Raw genomic sequence first — 25,093 nt, 5'->3', positions numbered from 1 at the left:
GTAGAAAATTACGGAAGACAAGCACAATCCTGTTGTGAAAAGAAAGATGGTATGTTCCAGAGATCAAAACCACAATTTCTCTGAATTTCTGGTGAAAAAGGATTTCAGAGACCGGCATGTGCATCTTTAAATTAAATAGAAAACAGTATTTATCATTCTGCGGAAGAGAAGCTGTATCACACCTAATTTAGGATAGCATGCTATATGCATCAACACGCTGGAGAATCCCTTTCTTGATACTAGTGAAGAATACTTTGCTTTAGAACTGTTCATATGGAATAGCTGGAGCATAATCCTAGTTTATCAGTAATACAAACAAGAATCAATTTGGAGACATTTTCACCAGAAATACTAATCTCTTAGATGCAAACCAACCTTATCCCTGAGGCTGTCCACTGTGAACCATTCCAAGAGTTTATTTCCAACTTCCAGAGGGCTTGTTAGAAACGTTCTGTACGTTAGAAGGAAATCTTCGATGTAGGTTGGATCCACAATAGAATGTTCTTCTATTAAGTGCATGATGAGTCGCTCGGGTGTTGCCTTAAAAATTAAATGCAAAAAATAACTTATCTCTCAGCACTACCTCTGTCTAGAGAGTATCTTAACATAAAACCATGTGAACAGCATCATTCCTTTTTGGATTTCAGTTATGGCAAACTCAAGAGAAAACACACTAACGTGTTGAACTCAAATCTTCATGCGTCTCTCAGCCCAAACGTTTTGCATAGGTAATAGCTGGCTAAAACAAAGAGCAACTTCCCTTGATTTTATTTTTAATAAAACAGTTTAAGTTCCTCTTCTAGATTACAAAAAGCAGGTCAATACATAAAGATGCATAAGGGTGCTCCCGATACAAACTCAATATATGTGCTGAAGAGGGAGATGGAAGTAAATTTGTAAATAATAGAAGTTCCTCCCAATCAATTTTTTTTGAGCCAGGACAGACAAAACTGAGTATGTGTTCCAGACTCAAACTGAACTTCTATTTATTTACTAATAAATAAAGGTTTAATAGACTAATAGAAAGCATAGAAAGAAATTCACCTTGATAACTATGTGTCCTTTTCTGGTTCCACTGCGATCCAGCTCCCTGTGCTCCTTTACCATAACAATTTCTCCTTCTTCCTCCACTTTATGAGTGTTTTTTTCCACGTGGTTCAGAATCCTCCAGTAGTCTTGCTGGGCTATGCATACAAACTGCCCCCAAACAAGATGGGATTGTTAATAAATACCCAAAACATGAAAGTATCCCCATCTCTGGGCTGCTTCAACACAGTCACAAGAGCACAGTGTTTGATACCAACCCCACTCTGTTCTGTCCAATTACATGAGAGAGCAAGTTAGAAATAGGAGACAAAGAGAACTGGTCACCTTCTCACATCTCCCAAAGGTTGTTTGAATGGGTTAAACATATAGAGGACAAAGCCTGTAAAAAGTGGAAATGGGTACTTTCTATTTATCTGGTTTTACTGGCATGTCAGTCACATACCCAGCACGACTGGGGTGGACTAAGGTTACATTTCAGCACAAAGCAGAAGTTCCTGTCGCTCACACCACAGCAGTGTGAAATAGATCTCAGCTACTACAGCATCAGTAGAGCCCCTGACCCACAAAATACCAAGCTCCTTTTTTCTGCTCCTGGAATAAAGATCATGCCTTAAGATGAAAGTAGTCTGTTCGCTTTTATTAGATGCTTAGAGGTAGTTGTATAGAATTGTAATCTTACCTGACAATCATCTACTTTGGTTCTGACCACTCCATTCATGTACTGTTTGTCCAGAGAGGGAGTAATCCCAAAACTATTTCCCATACAGAGACTCTCACTCTTCCCATCAGGATAGCTGATTTCCACTGTGCCGTTTAAAATAACGTACCAAGAATCGAGCTAGAAGAAGTAAAATCAAATTTTAAAAGTGAAGATAATTCAACAACTTCTATAAGCTGTTCCAATGCTCTTATCTCAGAAAAGCTTATTCTTGCAGTCTCTGGTTTGTTGTCACCACAGTTTTGAAACATTTAATTCACTAAAAACGTGCACTGTAAGGCAAGCAATAAAGATGACTGAAAATAAGAATGCTTTTCAGCATTTTTCATTCATTTCAGAACTAATTCAGTAGGGAGGAATGCTGATGAATAGATTGCCTTTTTAATCAGCGGGCTAATTGCTACAATATATTTATACCATTTAGTGAGAATGAACACCCTTCCCCTGGGTACCCATTTGGTCACCACCAGAGTCGAGAGGCTACCTGGACCTCTTGGAGGAATGACCTGCTATGGCCATTCCAGACATCTCGATCCAAGGACAGACAGATTTCAAGACAGCTATTCAGAGCACCTATGATGGGAGCCTGCCCACTGATTAATTTAAACATCTGTCTCCTCCCACTGAATATTTATGGAAACTGCTCCTAATTTAGACATTTGTAATACCTACATTGTTGGGCAAGGATACCCCTCCGTGTCAGTATTTAAAAAGCCTACAGTATAACAGTTTTACCAATGGAAATGATGAATTCTTCTATGCCACAAATAATCTTTGAAATAAACTCCTCGAGATGTTAGCCCTTACCTGGTAACAACATCCTGAATGCTGGTTTATGTCTATACTTGGCTAAGTTGAAGTCTCAAACAAGGCAGTAATGCACAGACTGAATCTCCCAAAGGGATGGGCTAAGGTTTGGGGATTTTGGATATGGGTCACGGTGAGAGAAGAATTCTCTAACTTTCAGGTGTGGAAGAGGTGTGGAGATGGGAAACAGGTTTTCCAGTCCTTCACCCCCAGACACCCTTGCTAACCCAGCGCCTACAGAACTCCAATTGTGTTGTAAGCAGTAACTTACTTCTTGGCCGTCTTCAAGTATGATGGCTCCTGCTTGCTCTACTACTTCAAATATCATCACTGAGCAAAGTTCTCTTCTCACAGACATTGTCATGTTTGCAAAGGCAGGGAGTTGATGCATAAATTCCAATAATTGCTCTGTTAGACAAAGGAAACATCGGTATGAAGACTGCAAGGCCCAGGGGTTCCTTAGACACCTTACCTTCCACAGATATATTACATCTCAGTTAAATTCATGGAAAAATTGCTCAGTGGTGTTACAATCCCCATTAGAGCCTGTGGCTAAATGAGACCCTTATGCATTTTGTCATCACCAACCAGAGCTCGGCTCTACAGGCCTGATCGTGTTCTGACTGACTTACAGCAGCAGTCTGGCTAGAGCGTAAAAGCACTTCAGCTTCAAACATTTAGAAAAATTAAAAATACCCTTACAGTACAGTAATTACAAGCTTGATAGGAACATGAAACGATTTTCCAAGTGTTTAGAGAAGTCATCTGAAGTACAGCATAATGCAAATTTTACTATTAAACTAATGCCAATTTCCAGTTAAATACTGCAGTAAATTATTTTCATCTTAAATGTTTTCCGGTTTACAATTCCGTAAACCTATACTGCAGTAATGGCATATTGCCTTTGACATTTAATAACTAATTCAACAGTTTCAGGCAGTCAAAATTGCCTTGCTACCTATCCCTCCCTTGCAACACATACAATGACTTAAGCATCTCAAAGACTGGGTTTTTTTAACTACTTAAGTTTCTCAGAACAAATACTCTCCCAGATAGTAAGAGAAGAAATCATCCAATTAACAGTATCACTAGAGCAAAGTGATCTCTGGAAGGCATCATTCATAATTATGAGGATATACATTTCATATTAACTCATTAAACAGTTTTCAGATATGCTTCTCTCACAGATGTTATATAATATAGTTTTACATAAAGTTGTTGTTTGTTTTTTTTTTCCTCACCAATATCATCATCAGTTTTATCTGCAGGCTCTTTCTCAAGGCACTCTCGTACAACATCTCGGCCTAAAAGTGGATCTGAAGTTCTGTCAATATCTTCATCCTCCTCTTCTTCTTCATCTTCAGAGTCTACAGGTGCTTCTGGAAGACCTGTTAAATCAACGTCTCCCATCTCACTTTCTGTAGCCTACAAAGAAAACATCCATCAGACAAAGAGTTCCATGTCTTCAGTTTAATGATATATGGCCTTACCTTAGCTAGCTCGTACAACAAAAGAAATTCTGTGACCAACAATTCCAACTAGAAACTGTAATAGCTCTCTTTTTGAGCACTGAAAAAAACCACGTTACACTGAAATCTAGTTCTAGGATGGTACAATATATACCAGTGGCATAAAGCAACACCATTGCTACAGGAATTATGATCACAAGTTCTGAAAACAAAATTAACATACTGGGACAGTTGTTCTCTGTCTTTACTCATATCCCTCCCCACCCTCGAACTACGGGCAAGATAAATCCATCAATATTAATGGTGTGACACAGGAAAAAACAAAGCAGATCGAGTGGTTAAAATGAAAGAGATTTGATCTCATTTTTAGTTTTGGTGTTTTAACATGGATTTTAATCCTGGCACAGAGCAAGTGTGTCAGCTGGAGTACATAAATTGGGGACGGGGGGGGGGTAAGGATGACTATTCTTTCCTCTATTGACTGGTTCTCATTTTATAGCATTTACTCCTTCTTGCAAATTCATGTAAACAAAATGTTTTTTCACAATTTGAGAGTCTGTATTATTAACGAAACAATAACATAACTCAGTAACACGACTGGTTACCCCAATGCCTGTAGACACATTTCTACTGTCATCAATAGATGGCAATGTAGACATCACACTGAGCAGACACCCGAAGCAACGGTGAAAGAGAATGCAATACTGGCAACAAAAAGCAGAATCACATAGGAATCATTTGCAATTATTCCTTATGTAAAGTTTAAATGATGTAATTGCATGAAAATAACTTTCCAAACAGATGGAAGGCAAAGGAAAAAAAAGTAGTTTCAAATTTTCAATTTCCACAGAGTAGTTGCTCAATCACTTTTTTTTTTTTTTAGTTTCAAGCCAGCATGCAAATCACTTTTGTTTAAATTCTAAGATTTGAACAACAAGATGTGTCACTGAGAAGTACAAGGCAATTATATAGAGACTTGCAGAAAATAAGTTTATTTTTTTAAATGAACACATTTACAATATTCACTTTCACTTTAAAAGAAATCCTTGAGATTTTACAAAAACACTGAAGAAACTAACGCACGCAATACTCTCCATGATCGCAAAACCTCCAAAATAAACGATGGGGTCCCATCCAAACTGACTCTGAAAACTTCTAGGGATGGGACAGCCACAACCTCTCTAGGCAACCTGTTCCAGTGTCTCAGCACCCTCACTGTAAAAAATTTCTTTAAATCCAAGCTAAATCTACCCTTTACCAGTTTAAAACTGTTGCCCCTTCTCCTGTCACTACAGGTCCTGGTAAAAAGTCTTTCTTAGAAGCCCCCTTTGAGCGCTGAAAGGCTGCAATAAGGTCCCCCCAGAGCCTTATGCCCTTTTCTCCAGTCACTGGGGACATCACCTCACTGCCATGACTTTTCAAATAAGATGAAGAGTGCCTTAGCAACCACGTCAGCCAACTCCCTGAGGACCTTGGGATGCTTCTTGTTGGGTCTCATGGACTTGGGGATGTTCAGGTTCCTCAGGTGGTCTCAAACCTGATCTTCTCGTACCATGGGAAGGACTTTGTTCCCCCAGTCCCGGCCTTGAGGCTCAGGGACTAGAGAGATGTGGGAAGAGTGACTACCAGTGAAAACTGAGGCAAGAAAAAAAATTGTTGAGTACCTCAGCCTTCATGTCACTAGTTCTCCTGTCTTATTTATGGGGGGAGTACCTTTTCCTTAATGTCCTTTTTCTGACCAATGTACCTGTAGAAGCCCTTCTTATTATTCTTCACATCCCTTGCCAAATCCAGCTCCATCTGTGCCTTACGTTTCCTGATCCCAACCCTACACGTCCAGGCAGTGTCCCTGTGTTCCTCCCAGCACACAGCTCCCTGGTTTCACTGCATGCATTTCCTTCCTGCGCCTTAGTTCGACCAGGAGGTCCTTACTCAGCCATGCTGCTCTCCTGTCTTCCTTGCCTCATAAAAAACAACACTCATTTGAAGTGATTTAATCACAGCAGACTGCACTGCCTCCATCTTCCTACACGCTCCATGTTGATCAGTTAATGCAAGCCCCAGCGCTTTGACAGCTGAGCAGCATTTCCTTCTTTCACTAGACACAAAAATACCGGGTTTTAGATATAACCTTGGACACCTGAGCTTGTCCTCATCTTAATAACCAGCAAATCTAATATACCAGGCTTAAATGATTTAACACAAATATTTCTTTCAGAGTAGGATAGCAATACATACAGGGTTAAATCTGTTTTATATTACATCACTTTACTGGCTTATGTAGCTCACATTAACAGTTTGGAATTAAGCCCAAGTGCAAATTGTGCTTGGAGAGTCTCAGCAGCACATGATCAGTACAGCATTTTATTCAAGGACTTTTCTAGCATTTCTTCATCTAAATAGCCACAATTTATATCAACTTTTCCATACAGATTAAGACAGACTACAGTACTAATTTCCACTTTGATAACCTCAAACTAACATAAAGAAACTGAGGCTACACATTCTACAGAAAAGTGATTCTTTAAAATTTTCATTGTATATCCTATATAGAACAATAAACAAATCTTTTCTTGATAAAGAAGTTATAATTTGATCAAGCTATGAAATAAGAGATGGTCCTCAAACTGCGTTTCAAAGATTACATGCAGATGGTTGACAAAACGTTGGCAGGTCAGACAGTGCTGGAAGGAACAGGAAGGATTTTGCTCACAAAGCTGTCTGCAGAAGTAGCTGTTCTTCCTAAGCAAGATGCCCCAGCTGTTCCCATTATCAAATATCAAAATCATTCCTAACAGAAACATTTATGAACTACTAATTTACAAAATGAAATCCTACATAAATGTGGATTTTTCAGGATTGGGTCTATAGGGCAAGAATATCTATTGAGAAGGCAGCAGGAACAGACTCAAATGGTGTGTGTCACGTAGATCATCTGGAAAGTTAACACCAGATAACTGTCAAAACATTTGTTTGCTATTTTAAAATCATATTATTGTTACTCAATACATATAACACTGCAAATTTGGCCAATTAACACGTTTCAGCTGTTTGCCAAATGTTGATACTGGAGATGTCCTGTGCACTGGCCTATGCTTTGGAATCCAAAGACCTAAGAACTGGCCCTTGCAAAGTTTTGGTGATAATGCTATGTATTCCACTACAGTGTGTGTCAGAAACATATACTGACGGAAAAAAAAAAAAAAAGGATTAAATATGCCTCATGTAAAAGATTTCCTGTGCCATAACAACTCCGCATGTAACGTATTTTAGTGCTCATGACTCCTGATGCCACCTGCTATTAAGAGCAAGTTTTTTTTTTCCCCCTTCCTCATATCAATCCTGTCAGGGCAAAAACATCCAAGCCTTTTTTCAGAATTGATAGAAAAACCCTCAGTAAGGCCCACTCCCTGATGCATATTTTCTAGATAATCCATTTTAATATCAAAACCTTAACCACAATTGGACTTATTGCTGGGCAATAACGTTGCTGCCCACAAATAGTACATACTGCCAAAGTGATAAATGAAAAGAGATAGCGAGAGAGAAACTTTAAGCACACCACTGACAGAACTAAACAGATAAGAAAAAGAGGCACAAATTGGTTGGTTGTTAAGTGAACAGCACTGCAGGCTACTGATACTGGCAACTAATTCCTTAGAGAAGTGAGACCTTACCCACCTACGTCTAGAGATATAATCTGGATTACCCATGTTACCCCAGCTGGCTGCCTTAAAGCCTGTCCGGTGAAAGGGCAAAGAAAAATATTTTCACTCTGTAATACCTGTTGAATTATTTTTCCCTGAGGATACTTCTTACAGGTCAAAGCAGCTGTATAATCCCTCATTTCAACTTCTGTACTCATAACCGCACAGCTTCCCCTACTTCTGTCTGAACACCCTAGTTCTGACAGCCCACTGTCAGAAATGAGTTGAATGAAAAAATTTTAAAAATATTTAAAAAAATAAATCCACTTCAAGCAAATTAAAGTTGTTTTAAAAATTGGAGGGAATAACTAATATTTTTTTCCCCCTATATTTAAAAAAAAAAAAAAAAAAAAGGTCTACAGTCCAACAGAAAAACAACTGCTCTGCAATACATACATTCAGACATTTTACCACAAAAATATCAAAAGCTCCAACAGGGAGCAGTAATGGTACAGGAGAAGGGAGAAAAAGATCTTCCTAAATTTATTTTCATAAGTTTCTGCAACTGAGGGTTTTAATACAATGTGTTCATAGCAGTGCTTACAGGCAGGAGTCCTCTTCTGCTGATCTCACCTCAAGCTTTATGTTCATCATTTCCTGTTTAACATCCCGGGCTGAGAGGCAGCTGAACAAGTGAAACCTCATTTCAACACTATCGATGAATACAGCGTACGCAGATGAATGGAAACCCTTTCCAAATCTTAATAAAAAATTGTTTCATTCTTTGGTTCTACTGTTCTAATCGTATTTCCCTATTCTGGAATTACGTTTGCATTACCTACTGTAAAAATTAAAGCTAAGCTACCATTAATTCAAAAGGTCATTTCAAGGCTACATTAACCAAAATTATTCAAAAATGCTCTCCTCTGCTGACATTAACGATACTGCTAGTGAGTCTGGCATGTAACAGATAGGAAGCTGACTGCAAAAGCAACATTTCCCAAATACTTTATGAAAAGCTGTATTTTATGTACCAAAAATGCTTTCAGCTACTGAGCCAATACATTATAATCAAAATGTAGGTTTACTGCATATCAAAGAGATTCTCTGCCTTCGTAATACCATGATAAATATTAGGGGAAACACGTTTCCTTTTCTTCCGATTTCAAAATCTGTCTATATTGATATGTCACTGCAATATGTTAAATACTGTGCTGTGACGTTATTACACAGTACCTACCCATGCACTTAGAACTGCGTGCAAACAATGAGAGACTTCTCCAAAACTGTTACAGCTACTGCAATAAAGCCCATAAAGCACCCAGCATCTTTTGACTATTTGCACATTATGCATACAAGGACAAGATAGGAAAAATTCACTAAAAAAATTAAGGAGAAAAAAAAAAGTGGGTTGTTCTGGGGTTTTTTTTTCCCCTCATCACATGCCTGTTGCACGTCTTCTCTTCACCCACAGTTTATCAGCTGCTTGACTCTCCAACACTGTCTTTCAGGATTAATGACACTGTAGCTACGATCACACACTGCTGTAATATTATCTTGGAAGATCTCACATGAGATTACCAAGCAGTGACCTGCCTCGGACATCACCCCAGCTGGCTGGAAATTCTCAGCAAAGTTACAGATGTCCGTGTTCCCTGCAGGATGCAAAACCAGACGGGCTAATGTCACTGAAAAGGAGATTCCTACCTGAAAGGTCCTTGCTCCTCAAAATTAATAGAAAACCTGCAGTCATTTTCACATTAATGAATTAATAATTCCTATGGGTACAAAAATACATTTCACCACTGTTCATTTGCTACAGTGCATATAAATATGCTACTCCATTATTTCTTTTCTCTATGTAATTCTCATTTGTTTAGCAATTATGCTTTTCTGGCATTTCCTGAAAAGTAGACATAACACATTTCAAACACAATTAACCACACGTGATAAGAGTATTCACTCATTACTAGAATGATATTTTTGTAATCAATAATATATTTTAAGTGTTTTTCACTTAGAGCAACCTCTCCAAACCACTCAGGTGATGGTCAGGAAAACTGTACATCAGCATCCTAATATATGAAGTGTTAGGGTACAATACACAGTCTAGTTCTGGGGACTCTGACTAATTAAATCAACTCTGTTGACCCAGAAAATTAAAAACAAAAACAAATAAAATTCAGGATACAGAACAGCACCTCCCAGCACTGCCTCTCAGAGAATTCACAGAGCATTTTGCAAAGACTCTCTCAGGGATGCCAGCTACTCCTGACCTAGTTGGCAGCAAGCAAATCTAAAGAAGTAGTAAATTAATAGATTAAATAGGACAAAAATGCATAGAGACACTTAATGTTCTAAAAGGATTTTTGCTTTTAATGCCTTAAAGTTACCTAGCAATACTTTGCTGTAAATAGATATATCACTAATCTGTTTCCAGTATAGAAACGGTACTCGGACAGTACCCAAGGAAAGGGAACAGGTGTCTAAAACCAAGTACACCTACATCATGCTCAACAGTTGATATTTACACAGTTTTGTAGTGAGATTTCAACTTGAAAGTGGAAAAGTTGTGGAATTATTGATCAAAACAAACCCAAGATGAACACCCTCATCAACCAAAACAAAAAAACCCATGAAACGAGCTCTGCAATTTGACACAAGACAGGTAACTTAAGTGTATTATCTGTAAGTGAAAGTATCTCTGGATTTCAGACAACTTCTATTCTCAGCAAGCAACACTAGAATTTCCACAGCCAATTAGTGCAGGGAGTGCGTTTATTACCACGCTTTGGTTTGCAGAACAGAACATCTGTTATTAACAATAAATACAAGTAATCAAGGAAGGTATTTGAAACACAGAATGATTTCATGAAATTTGTTCCATTTCAGAAAGAAGGAAACTGATCCCATAAATCACCAAATGTGACTTTTAAAAGTCACAGCACGCTACATAAAGATGCGAAAAGCAACAAAGAGCTTTACAGGAAGTTTGTTTCACTTCTGTGAGGCTGCGGAGGTGGCAACGAGCAACACAGGGATACGCAGAAGCATCAAGAGGGCAACTCTTGGACAAGGGCCACTGTTTTATTTTGATAGAATGCTTAACATCAAGGAAGGAAAAAGAAGAAACAAATGCAATTTTACCTGATAAATATCGGATAGGCTGCTGCTCCCAGAATCACTGGCAATGCTACATCCCGACTGGCTTGAGGGGACATGAGTCACCTGAGGATGAGGATTGTCGGTAAGATGCATCTTGGTAAGATCAGCTGGAAGCTGTAAATAAAACAGATTTGGGGAAAGGCAGGAAAAAAAGGAGAACAAGATGCATGAGTGATTTGAAGACAAAGTTATTCATAAAAATCTTGTTACACATTTAAATATCCACCTGTAACTTGATGTACATTTTGAGAAAGAGCTGACTTAGACTAAGCTTGCCCAATCACATTCAGATTTTATACGACTGATAGAAAATGATGCAGCTTTCCATAAAACAAAGGTCTACCCTCTTTACAGCCAACTGATATGCACCAACAGGATTAAGAGAACATAAGGTGACAAATAGATGATGCCAGCCAAATAGCCCAGTGTAAAACATCAGCTTATGTTGCAATCCAGTATGAAGCAGGATTCTGGTTTATAAATTCAATTCATGCCTTGGTTCAAGAATAACCTTTAGAAAATATCAATATGGAACAAAAAGTAATAATCTAAGCAAAAGTTTGGGTCCATAAAATGCTTTGAATTTTAAGAAAAGGAGTACACAGAAAGAATATTATGCATTCCTGTAATGTGTATGTACAATAGTACTTCTATAAATCTAGCTGTGAATGAAGACATGCATATAGATATGTAATTTTTAGTGCATCATCGAAGCCCACAAACATGTTCTTTCTATGGAAAAAAAAGTAAAAGACCGTAGTAGGCTTCTGAAGAGTCAAAGCCACATGGAATACTATAAAATAACCAGTCCTTTAATTCAGCTGCTCACTTATTTTCTGCCACATATATTTCTAGTGTTTTTTAAATTTACACTCAAGTATGGAAAGAACATTGTTCTACAGAATACAGAAAGACTACAAAACTATTTTTCACTATCCTAATATTTACATTATTCTAGTTTTGTTTATATTTCACTTACAGAAAGAAAGTATAATATATCTAACCTGTAAATGAGCATCTATGTTCACGTGTATTTGGAAAAGGAGAAAGTTTGAAAAGCAGAAGATTGCTAAACTCTCACAAACTCCCATAAAAAACCCTTCCAAGCAGTAGGTATAAAATAGAGAACTTGATCCAAACACAAAGGAAACACAACACTTTGAAGCCTATGTTTAGCCACCAGAAAAAGTTATAGAGGCTGAAAAATCTATTTTCAGGATTTGAGAACAGCAAAAAGGTCAAACCACTCAACTGACAAAATTCAATCCAGTGGCCAAAAGGTACACTGGCTAGCTGTCAGCACACGCGGTAAGAGCTGACGCACACCGAGATGTGACCTCTTCAACAGCAACAATGAAGTAGAAAAGTGAAACAGGAAAGTTGAGATTTAATTCTGGTCTGGAGCACTAGCTGGTTATTCTTAAAATCCAGATGAATGTTTGCACAGTACACAGTTTTGTGCCGTGTACAGAAAAGCACTATCCATCCACCAACGGACACGAGGCAGAAATTGTTACGTTATCTTCCTTAAAGCCTGCAGGGATTGGGACATTAGTTAAGCCACCGATATTTCAACGATGCCGGCCACGGTGCTGAGGGTGGCTGTTTCCCCGGCTCTCCCCCCATGCTGCCTCCGTCCCAGCGCTGGGGGCAGCCCACGCTGCAGGGCGACACGGCTCCTCTGCTCCCCGGGGGTTCACGCGGCTGCCAGCTCCTCGGCCAAGGCGCCGCAGTGCTGTTGTCCACGCGAGAAGATACAGAGGCACGGCCGAGCAAGGTCAGCGCAGCGCTTGCCCGGGAGGACGCCGTCCGGCAACAAGCCAGTGCTTGCTAGCAAATGACCAGGCAGAGCTGCTGGCAGTCGCTGATACACTGGAGGTCAGCGTAACTGAAAAATTCAGCAGTTTTAATAAATTACAGAACAAATCAACCCATACAGATTCATTACCCCCAGCTTAACAAGACCCCTCAGCCTGTCCCCACCTTTACAACCTCCCTATTCCAACAACCGGCTCCGAGTCCATCTTCAATCAGATTTCCTTCCGTCCATGAGCAAGTCCCACGTTGACTGTGATAATACAGACACAAGGAAATCTAATTTAAGCTCCCTGCTATGCAGATTCATGATGATTTTCAAACTTTCAAAAGAGCTCCAGGAAAAGAATGAGCAGGACCAAGAGCAGAACTGATTCTACAGGATTTCCCAGGAGAACAAGGGCGGATGGCTGCTCTCTACCAAAAGCTGGTGCTATCGAAGCCCATTTTGGCTCAAGACAGTGACACACATGCAGATACACACTGTCACATACAGTTTTTCTCCCCTAATTCAGTTTAAATTTTGAGATTCTTGCGATGGAGGCTGTTCTATATACATAGGTTGAGAAGCATTGCTGGAACAAGACACAGCTCTCAAAACAAAAACAGCTGTGTATGTACTTTGTATGCTATTTTCACAAACACACATCGAAGACCAACTCAGAACACCAGCAGCCTTCCCTGAGGAGTATTTCTTATCAACTCATTAATCACTTACAACTGATCTTCATTCCCCCTGCCAGCACTCCCATTCATTTCCATCACCTATAAAGCACATGGGCCTGTACGATGCTCCTGCTGGACTCTGCAATATGTTCTTGTAAAAGACATTTAATGCCGGTTAGATGCAAGGAAACACTGCAATATCTCTTTAAGTTTGAGAGAGAGATAAGGTTTATTTGAGACAAGTGACCTTTAAAGTGCTGCTTGCCACTCTACTCGATCTCCCAAAATAAATCACAGCTTCTGTCGTTTGTACGTCGTTTTTATTACCCAAACTGATTGTTCTTCCTTTCAGAGCTCACTAAGCAGCAATACGTGGATAGGATGTTTCTGTAACATGACAGCGGACACAGGAAGGACTTGCTGGATGTGGTTGTGAAGTTGCTGAAAGTGCTATAATGTTGTCTTAACTATTGATGAATAATGTTCACTTATTATTTGACTATGATTTTTTTGCAGGAGAAACTTTTGTTACAATTGCATCAATATCTTGAAAAACTATGTGTTAGGGAAAAGGTCAAAATAGCAACATTCACCTCCATCCATGTTAGAGGCTTTCAGACGCAGACAGATATACCTGCATTATCTTCTGGCTAGTTGTGTGCCCCAGCAGCCACAGATAAGAAAACCCCGAACATCCGTGAAATTCTGATAAAGACTCGATACAGAAATAGACTACTTACTTACCACTTTAAACCATAACAATGACATTTTTTCACAAGAAGGGATAAAATCTGGAATTGGAATATGAGTGCGTCCGCCATGCTGGCACAGCCAGTCCCTACATCGGTGCCAGCACATCCTTGTGACTGACCTTTCCCAACAAAGGGATATTTAGCACCAACCCCCCCACTGAAATGCCATACTGCAGTTCAGAGCTGTATGTGAAGGGAATTTAAGAAAACAGAAGTTATGGGCTGCACATCCACCTACAGCTCTGCCCTCCCACTGTGCCAGGAAAATACAGTTGGTGATTACACCAAAAAAAACCTGAATCAACAAGGGAATTTTTTAAAGAGATACTGCAAAGTGCAATAGGAAAAAAGGAAAGAAAAAACACTAAATCCTTCGGAAGCTCTGCCTTGCCACACAAACCCAGAATTGACAGCAGCCTGGGCTGCTTTTTGTTAAACCTACGTGAGATTTGTGAAGGTGGTAGACAGGGTCCACCCCATCCCGCTCACCGGGACGCAGCCAAGGCCGGCTCACGAAGCGGCAGCGCTGGGGAGAGGGCAGAGGATGTGAGAACAGAAAAGCCAGATCTGAGTAATAATTACTAAAAATGACAGGCACAAAATACTAAACTCTACCCACAACCACGCTGCAAACACCCGCGAGGTGAAGACTCCGTGAGGCCCACCAGGAGCTTGGCTTTTGCTATTGATTTCATGTGTGCAGCCATTCAGTGCACTCTGCTAAACCAGAGAAACTCCAAAAACTCAAAAAACACAACTAAACCAGAGAAACTCAAAAACCTCTACAAGGCCCAAACTTGTCATCTCTCCTACTGCACAATACAGTGCAGAAACTCCCACACTAAAAAAAAAACCACAAACACAAAGAGCAGTAAGTGCTTTTTGTCCTATCCAGACAGAAAGAATGCTCAAGTCTTGCACGTGTTGTAGAAGACAAACTGCATGGAGAGATTGATTTATAGGTTTGAACAGAGAGGCAGAGCCAGAGCGGCAGAGTTGGGAGCAGAACTGCTGCTCTGAACGGCTGGATGAAGCCGAGGGACATAAAAACGCAGCAATGGGACACTGTAAAAGCAACAAAGCGTGGAAGAGAAGAATCTCTGCTCATATTTGTCCTTGGGCATCCTTGGAAAAAAGGATGGTCCTTGGGAAGGGTGCGGAGAAAGCAGGGGATGTCAGGGGTATTGGATGAAACCCAGGGAGTTTGTGTGGGGGAGACAGAGAATGAAAATGAGGAGGGAGGAACCAGAAGAGGACACAGACCCTACAGCATCCACCACTGCCCCAAGGTGTCCGGGGGAAACTGCCCAACCGTGTCCCCTACTCAACCAGGGGACATGTACAGGGCCACACGGACCCTTGGTCTGAACCAGTACAGACATGCTTTGGTTAGCTAAAATTGTCAGATAAAAATGGCTAAAGAGGAAGGAACCAACAAAGACTTGGTGAGAACCAAGTAAAACAGCAAAAAAAGCTATAAATTTCAGTTATGAGCAATTTATACTGTAATAGCCAGTAAATTTGTCAAATAAAGACCAGTATTCCAAAATTAGGGATTTACTAATTTACCATTCAAAACATGCAATGCATTTCATAAATTGCTTTATTTATTGTAAACGGTCTGAATGAGAAAAGACTTAAGGAACAGCATGCAGTGAACTGGCAGCAGTAACGCAGGGTTATACCTGAAGGCGGCAGGTTTAGTGGGCTGAACCACTCCCCAGAGCCCAGCTCTGTCTTTCTGCTTTTCAACAAGTTATACTTGCAAAGGGTATTTGATTTATTATTTTTTTTTAAACAGGCAATCAGGACACCTTTGTTTAATATAGAATTACCAACTTTCTAAAACTAGTTTGATACCGAAGGCAGAGCAATGACATGGTGATTTCTCCCGGAGATTACTGAGGTTTCCAACAGTTCCCTGCCATAACCATGTGAAGTTTAACAAAGACAAGTGCAAGGTCCTGCTCTGGGGAAGGAATAACCGAAGAGCCCAGCACAGGCTGAGATCTGTGTGACTGAGGAGCAGCCTTGCCGAAAGGGACCTGGGGTACCGGTGGACAATAAACCGAATATGAGGCAGCGTGCCACTGCAGCGATGAAGGCAAATGAGGTCTTGGGCTGCATCTGCAGCGGCATTGCTGGCAGAGATGGAGACTTGATCATCCCACTCAGAGCTTGGCAGGCCACATCTGGAGGGTCCAATTCTGGTCCCTACAACTCAAAAAGGAGGTGGACAGACTGAAGAAGGTCTAAAGGAGGGCCATGAAGATGAGGGCTGGAGAACCTGCCCCATGAGGCAAGAGTGAAGGAGTCCGGTCTCTTCTGCCTGGAGAAGGGAAGTCTCAGGGGAACCTCATCACAGTATCCCAGCACTTAAAGGGTGGCTACAAAGAGGATAGGGGCTCTTTCTTCACAAGGAGCCAACAAGATGACAACAAGGGGCAATGGGTACAAGTTTCACCAGAAGAGGTTTTATCTGGATTTTTTTTTTTTTTTTTTTTTTTTCTGTGAGAACAATCAATCACTGGAACAACCTCCCCAGGGACACGGTAGAGTCCCTGTCACTGGAAGTTTTCAAGATGTGATTGGACAGGGTGCTAGACACTCTCACCTAGGCTCCCTTTCCAAAAAGGGTCACACTGGGGCCAACACTGACAACTGACACTGCAGCACAGTTATGAAAATCTCATGGGTTATTCTGCTTCTTCTGCATCTGATGAGCATCAGAAGTGAATCAACCAGCCAACATCCAGCTCTTTTCCTCTTGGATAACAGGAAGGTTATATTCTTCAGTTTTATTATTTCACTACACTTTCATCACCAAAACCACTCCAAATTTACAATGGGCAGAACTCTTCCTCCATAGCCACAAAATACTTCGGAACAATTATGACTACACTGAACTTCTACACATAATTTTCAAGCTATCCGGTGCAGCAGACTGAACTGCATCTCACTCGATCTCATCTGAAATTATCTAATTTTCAAGACATCCAGTTTGAGGTGTCTGATAACCAAAGACGCAGGCAATACAACAAAAATTGCCATGCTACTGGGACATGTGTGTCTGAACGGAGATTGCCCGACTAACACTAATTTTCCTAATGAATACTTAATTTAGCTTTGCAGTAGTATTTCTATCTATGGCAACACATGCTATACAAGAAGTGATATGCCAGCTTTCTCCAAGTCTTATATCTGTAATTTTGAAATTAATTGGAATATAAATTTCGATACATGCTACATCTCACAAGCTAACAGACCATTTCTACAGGCCCAAGGAGAGTGCGTCTCCAGTGACATTTAGCTCCTACGTAAACACCATTTACTCTCAGCAGTGAAGTCACACAGAATTCTTGGGAATTAAATTAAAAGCTAATTTTGGTATACCAGATTTTTAAGATTGCATATGCCCTGTACAACAGAGCAAATTACATGATCTTTGACAAGATGACCACAAATCAACTCTTTTGAGAAGCACGCTAAAAATGATTGTTAGCCTGAGGACAACTTCCCTTTATGTGCTCCCCGGGAAGGTTTTGCTAAAAATTAAGGCTACAGAAAAGTCACTGCAGAGTTTATATAGAGAGAAAGGCAACCACAGAAGTCGTAAGTGAAGTTACATTGCAGGAAGGCTACACTGATACTTTTTGTCTTTCTATTCCCCACTCTTTCCAGTGAAAGGGATCAGAAGAACCTCTCTGGGCACAGGGACTATGCTCTTCATGCTGTATTTCCTATGGGAACTACTTTTGGATTTGCTGGTATCTTTCCCCTATTGAAAAGTCACATCTGTGCCTTTCTGCTACAAGTTTTGAAAACAAATACCAGTGTTTCCTGGTATAGTTTGGATATCTGAAAAACACATGCTGCAAAGGCACAGAAAACATGAATTTGCAAAATACTCTTGACAGATGGACACAAGACCTATGAATTATCTTTTTCTATGTGGAAAAGAAGCTTTACCATCATGTTTCAGTCTGTGGTAAATGGCATGTTTATTAAACACACTCAGAAACATCCTGCAGTGAGGGCACTGGCCAAAGGACTCATCATCAGAAACCAAATTACTAAAGGAAGCACAGTCCGCATAATTCTCCGGGTGTAGAGTCCATTACAAACTCAAATTAATGGAAAAAAAATGGGCAATAAGGAAGCAAAAGTTTTGCCTCATTCTTTATTTGATACTCCTTGATAGCAAAGTTTTTCATCAGCTTTCCTAGGTCCCTGTATGGATGTTTACAACCGATCAATCTAGTCTGGACACTGCAGAAGCATCAGCCTCCGAGGGAACAGTCTGTCCTTTCACAGGCTGTGTAAGCAAATCTTCTGTCCTTGGTTTTACAGATTGTCAGTAACCTTATACCTTATTTGCTTTTCTGAAGTCCTCTGAAATGTTGCCAGCAAGAGTAATATTCAGAAACAACACAGGGTTTATTTCCCCGAAACACCCGAGGACAAGCACGGCGCAGCCCCGCGGCGTCGGCGCGCACGTACGTCTGCTGCGTCACCGTAAAAACCACCCTGCACTGCTACACCGGCCCGACCGCCTCACCCCTACAACCAGCCCTCAAACTCCAAGCCTAACTATCCCAATTTTCAGGCACATATTTATTATTTTGTTTATTCCTTGAGGTTTTCCATTAAGAGGTTTTCACTGTTTTAAGCTGGAACCCATTAACACACCCTTGGAGGATTAACTGTGATTACACTTGGTAACCTCTGAGCTGTAGGAAATGCTCCCGCTCAGCCTCCATCGCACCCAAGTGGTTTAAGGGTAGCAATTTTCCTTTCTCAGATGATACAGACAGTCTAGACTGTTACAAACAGCCAGTTGTTTTGTTTTGGTTTTTTTTTTTTTTTAAAAAAAAGCATGTTTGCCTTCAGTTTTAAAAGTTAACTTAAACAAAATCGCGGAACTAAAGACCACTTGATTAAAGAGCTGAACAGGACCACAGTCCTCTCAACCCTCTGCCAGCTCCCACCTCTCCTTTTCGGTCACTACATCCTTCCATCCCCTTCATATGCTATTTTCTCTTTGATGCCCTTGATTCAACACCTTTCATACAGTTAATATTTGAATTAGTTCTGCCCAAATTTCTTCCTTATAATTCCCATTTGTGCCTCCAGTTTTCAGATCCCCCCATTTTTTGACAGCCAGGCTGGGAACTTTCCTCTTTACTTGGCAATCCCATGTACACCTCCAATACCTTCATGATCTCCTATAAACCAACCTCCGACCACAGCAGAGGGAAGCTTTGTCCAAGGAGCTGGAGGACAAGATGGGTCTCCTACATGGCTCACTGAAGAGCACCTTCACTCCAGGCAAAATTACAGAATCATCCAGGTTGGAAAAGACCTTGAAGATCATCTAGTCCAACCATGAACCTCACACTGACCGTTCCCAACTCCACCAGATCCCTCAGCGCTGAGTCAACCCGACTCTTCAACCCCTCCAGGGATGGGGACTCCCCCCCTGCCCTGGGCAGCCCATTCCAACGCCCAACAACCCCTTCTGCAAAGAAATCCTTCCTAAGAGCCAGTCTAAACCTTCCCTGGAGCAGCTTGAGGCCATTCCCTCTTGTCCTATCACTTGTTCCTTGGTTCAGGAGACTCATCCCCCCTCTCTGCACCCTCCTTTCAGGGAGTTATAGAGGGCCATGAGGTCTCCCCTCAGCCTCCTCTTCTCCAGACTAAACCCCCCCAGTTCCCTCAGCCGCTCCCCATCAGACCTGTGCTCCAGACCCTGCACCAGCTCCGTTGCCCTTCTCTGGACACGCTCGAGTCATTCAATGGCCTTTTTGGAGTGAGGGGCCCAAAACTGAACCCACTCATCGAGGTGCGGCCTCACCAGTGAAACACTGGCAAGTGCTCCAGCACATTATCCCACTGGTGTCCCTGGCTTCATGAAGCACACCCAACCTGCGCCAGACAGCGCCGGCCCTGCTTCCAGCACCTTTCCTTCCTCTGGCATTACAGTTGGCACAATCCATAGCTGATTATTTTAAATACTTCATGGTCAAAGACATGTTAAAAATGCTCTAGGTAGAAAAAAAATTCCCCTAAGCTGATATTTCTGTGATCAGTATCAACTGTCAGGCAGCAGCTGACAAACCCTGCTCAGCTCAGCATCACTATTTTGGATTTCTGTTCTGCGCCGGTACTTCGGTGGTTTCCCTGCCAGACCCCTTGCTAGCTTGACAGTCCGTGCTCTTTCACTGTGCCTCCAACATGAGCAAACTCTGCATTCTAACATCTTATTTGCCAGTTGTTTTGATGGCTTCCCTATGTGCCTGCGATTCCATCATCAGTTTGTTCGTTTTCACAAGATAAATAATTTCTTTAAAATAGTTCTATTTTTTCTTTCTGCAACCTACTGAAACAAGAGCAGCGATGCTTACTCCCACTGACATGCAGTCAGTCTCTCACCAAGCAAATCTTTCTGTATCCCACTTTTTGCTCTCATCCATCCCATCCATTCCATCTAAGGAAAAAATTAAAAAAATAAAAAAGAAAAAACCCTCTTTTTTCTTGGCATTAGTAAGTAAATTATTTTAATCATCTCACATATCCTGCCAGTAAAATAATGAGAAACCACCAAAACCAACTGGAGTTCTCTGAATTATTTTGCAGAATTTTCATTAGCCTTTTTCCCAAGGATTTCTATAAATTAACTCTGGTTTATGTTCGCCTTCTGCATACAAGCTACAATTCTGCTCCAGTCTAAAAATGTTTAAAATACACTTAGAGCTGTGTTAATGTGAGAGGAGAAAGTTGCTCCTCTGAGATACAGAAAGAGTCCACTTAGGTATCCACAGAGAGGGTAAGATGAGCCCGGCCAAATTACCTATGCTGACATCAGTCCTCAACTAACTTAATGCAAACAAAAACACTTCCCTGCTTAAAGACCACAGATGTTCCACCAGTGGCACAAAAGATTTCTTCAGAATTTTAAAGAGCAGCAATGATCTCTTTTTTTGTTATTTTTAAAGCCAACTGATGAATCAAATATTTTCCCATCAGGCTCAGATAAAAATCCTGTAACCTTCAATAACATGATGCAAAGAAAACGGTGCCAATCCAACTATACAAACTTCAGATCATTTTCCTTTTTAAAACATACAAAAGATGGGCCTGCTGACAATATTTATTTCAAAACTTGTTTCAATTCATTAGCTACAGTACATACTTACTCCAGTTATTATTAGTACTACAGACACGAATCCCAAAGAAACAAGGACCAAGTTGATGCTATTCACGACATCCTTGCAGTGCCCTGAAAACTATCCTTGTAGTACTCCTAAAATAACCCCAAGCTTACCCTAAGAAAACAAAAACCCAAACCAAAACACAAACAAAAAACACACAACAACAAAAAAAAACATCTAAAAGAATTTAAAATCCCTAGAGGCTGTTCCATGCCTCCGGCAGCCAAGAGCTTCTTGGTCTTCATGGCTCCTACAGCGCATAGAAAATAAAATCCTCTGGAGTATTATGTTTCCTTAGTTACAATAAGGTGACACGAGGACAGAATTTCAAACTAAATTCTGATGTTGCCTTAAACCACACATGTAATGCAATTTTAATTTGGTTTTCATATGTCTAAATTATAGATTACTGCTATGCCTTAACTCACGATAACGCTAAGCGTCTGACACGCAAATATCTCTACTTTAGAGAAGTGGGAACTTCAGCTGTGAAAAAATGCAGTGGTATTGCTGAGAGCTCCATAATACTGGGAATATCCGACATGTAAACATAAGCTGCATTTTTTTAACAACCATCAATTAATACAGATCAACTTTTCTCTTGTCTATTCACAGCATAGCATTTTTAAAATGTCAAGAATTGTGTTATTATGAAAATGTAACGGGAATGTTCAAAAAGACTCATTTTCAGTGCCAGAGTTCAAATTTTACTGTTTGTTCTCCCCACTGAAAACTAATACAAGACTAAAAGGAGCCTTGTCTAAATAATTACAGTAGAAAACAAACTGTGACAGCAGCTAGCGATGCTGTGAGTTCTGTAAGGAGCTGAAGTTTCACAAGTCATTAAAACTCCAGCAGCCACGCAGGCGACAGCAGCCCGACGTTTGGGAGCTCTCATCCTGAGACAATACTGCAGGGCACATGGAATTCCAAATCTACATCGAGTTTCATCTCAGCTGAATAATTTATAAACTCTTATATACACCAATTGATAAAAGAGAGCGGTGATGATGGTCCCTCTTCACACATCCTGGGGCTGCTACAACCCCACTTCACCGTAATGACACGCCAGTGACAATCAGCTCCGGGGACGCGCGCAGCGCAGCGCCAGCACGCCGATGCTGCCAGCAGTGCTCGGCTACGTCTCACCTCTCAGCCAAGAGCTGCGTAATGAAGCCCTCAGATCCTGTGTGTGCAGAAAAAACAAAAGGAGCGCCAATCTTCCATCTACATTTGCTTTCTGTATTCATAAAGAAATGCATTTGTGGAAGTGAGAGGAGCAAAACAGGGTGGTCCCCGAACTGGGCTGTAGCTGTAATCAGAATTGTAACAAAGCAGGTTTAAAACAAAGTCCAGCAGGAAATAAGTGAACAGATAGGTGTTTATTTGTGCATTACGAGCCAATTTCCGATAAAAACAATACTTCAGGAAAAGGCTTTTTCTGCTGAAAAGTAGTACGATGCGTACTTGCATTTAACCTCAACACACTATGTACTGGAGTATAAGAAAATCCAAGGTTTCTAGAGTAAATGGCCACACAGCTCATATTAAACCATTTTCATCTTAATAAACTACCAAGCAAAAAGTGCATTTAAAAAGTTTTACAGAAAGTATCCTGCAAGTTCTTATAGAAAACAGAGTTAAACTTTTAACTAAGTGTAAGGAAAATCATCATTCCTCAGTCGAAGCACTCGCTCTAAGCGCTCAGGGATCAGAGTAGAGGGTAACCAAGAGGCTGTGCTCCCACAATTAAGGCGGAGAAACACAGCAATTGGTCTGTGCAGGGGATGGAGGCGAAAAACATCAGAAAATATGGAATAGGAGACACCATAAATACTCTGAAGAGCTGGCTGAAACTCCAGAAACTCAAGAGGGCTAAACCAGGCAAACTGAAGTTTGTAGGAGGGAAGAGAACCATCAGAAGTAGAAGAGAGGAGCTCGCAGGGCAATGACCCGCTGCCTGCGCCCGCACACGAACTCGCACGCTCGGGTGAGGAGCACCCAGAAGTCCCACTCCGAGACACAGCGGGGTGCTCCGCAACGCGGAAAGCTGGGCTGGAAGCTACAGGCATGGACAGAAAGTTTGGAGAGAGAGGCAAGGCCAAGGGGAAGAGAAGACGTCAAAATTGACTGAAAAAAGAAAGCAAAGTATCAGTTACTCTATTTGCACTGAAAACATTTCAAATTCATACTACCAGGGCTACTTTCCATATAAGTGCATTAGCAAAGACAAGGATGACATCGAATCAAATCAAGGACACACTATCCAAGCTCTGTTTTTCTTCTAAGGAGCTGAAAATAACCTTTAATTGCATGAAGGTTTCAACTCAAGATCCTGGAGATCAAACTGATGTCCTCTGGAATCAGAAGATGATGTTACACTGATTTTAGCTACGATAACTAAAACTTGCATCACATCTCAGTGAGACAACAGCAGAAATAGGAATGGGTCTGAAAAATGACTCCACATCTTCTGCTCTAACCCAAACACAAACTTTTACAGAGCAAATGCACCTGGTTGTTATGCCTAGCATTATTAGATTTTATCTAAACAGCAGAAAGAAGAACACAGAAGCCTAGGGAAAATAAATGACTGTCTACCATTGTAAGACAAGTTTAACATGCACCTGGGATCTTGAGTGAAACCGTTTTCCTTCAGGAAAAAACATTTTAGAAGCTTAGATGTTAATTCAAAAACCTTTATTTTCTATAAAAAGCACATTATCTCAAAAAGCATCCCTTTTTAAATATCCTCTATAGATACATTATCCAATCGCTCTGTATTTTCCCCATCAGACCCTCCTGCTACACAAATAGGGTAACTGTGTATGCATTCTAGGCTTGGAAAATTGTTAGGATGTGCATAAAATTTCTATTACAGGAGAACCATATACATCTAAACCGTTAAGTTTAGAGCTCTCTTTCACAGTGACTTCATAATGCATCTATGTTTAAGAGTCTAATACCACAAAGTGCATTACAGACAATTTAACAGACACTGAGAAAGTTATGATCAGAATTACAAAGACGATCAGAATCTTGCTGAGATACATTTTAATTATTTCATTTTTTTGCTTTAAAATACTGCATCGGTATCAGAGGATTTTAGTTTAATGTAAGCTGAATGCCTCTCATCCTCGCAAATACAACCAGTCTGTAGAAGCAGATCTCCACAAGACCAATGCAAAGTCCTCTACCTTCCTTCATCTTCCTCCAGAGTCACAGTGGCTTGACAGCTGGGACTGCTTTGATCACTGTTCCTCACTGCTTATCATATTCACCATGTTTGCTTAAGGATGCCTGCATCTATTTATCTCATCTTCTACATTTTACCATTCCAGAAAGCATATGGTCCCCAGGAGAGAGACCCTTTCTTATGACGTGCGATTCTGTCCCTCTACTGGTACCTCCAGACACAACTGCCAGAGGAACAACCACCATCTTCCCACAAAGGACATGCTGATCTCTCCTGGACACATCTCTAAGTATCAGCAGAGTGTTGAGAAATACCGTTGACCTCTACAAGAGCCTGCATGGAAGGGCTGGAAGGCTTTTCCACAGCTCATCTTCAGGCGCCCAGCAGAAATCCCCAACACTCGGCGTTCTCTCTCTCAATTTATCCTCCTTTCAGCAGCTCTTCATGCAGGAAAATAGATTGCATTGATTACTTTACAGAAGTCTACACCGTCCCTTTTGCTTTCGGAAGACCAAAGCAAGGGAGTCTCTGGGAGATGAGGGGTGCGTGCGATGCAAACCGGTGCGGACACCCCTCGTGCTCAGGGAGTATCTTCTGGGC

At 40.8% G+C, this 25,093-nt stretch overlaps 1 protein-coding gene across 10 annotated transcripts in view; it reads right to left on the bottom strand.

Annotated features, from left to right (window-relative positions):
* The window catches only part of RAPGEF6 (Rap guanine nucleotide exchange factor 6), a 133,463-nt gene that overhangs the window by 40,303 nt on the left and 68,067 nt on the right, over positions 1–25,093 (bottom strand). For all 10 annotated transcript variants that reach the window (XM_074839049.1, XM_074839041.1, XM_074839044.1 and 7 more), the window contains 6 exons: positions 10,836–10,967; positions 3,814–3,997; positions 2,844–2,980; positions 1,727–1,885; positions 1,045–1,197; positions 376–540 (listed from right to left, as the gene is read on the bottom strand). In XM_074839049.1, the coding sequence (XP_074695150.1) occupies positions 376–540; positions 1,045–1,197; positions 1,727–1,885; positions 2,844–2,980; positions 3,814–3,997; positions 10,836–10,967 (930 nt within the window). The remainder of the gene's footprint in view (positions 1–375; positions 541–1,044; positions 1,198–1,726; positions 1,886–2,843; positions 2,981–3,813; positions 3,998–10,835; positions 10,968–25,093) is intronic.

The sequence above is a fragment of the Strix aluco genome, chromosome 13 (genome assembly GCF_031877795.1).
Source record: "Strix aluco isolate bStrAlu1 chromosome 13, bStrAlu1.hap1, whole genome shotgun sequence".
Taxonomy (NCBI): domain Eukaryota; kingdom Metazoa; phylum Chordata; class Aves; order Strigiformes; family Strigidae; genus Strix; species Strix aluco.
Note: the sequence above shows the minus strand (reverse complement) of the source record. Positions and strands in the feature narration are given on the sequence as shown.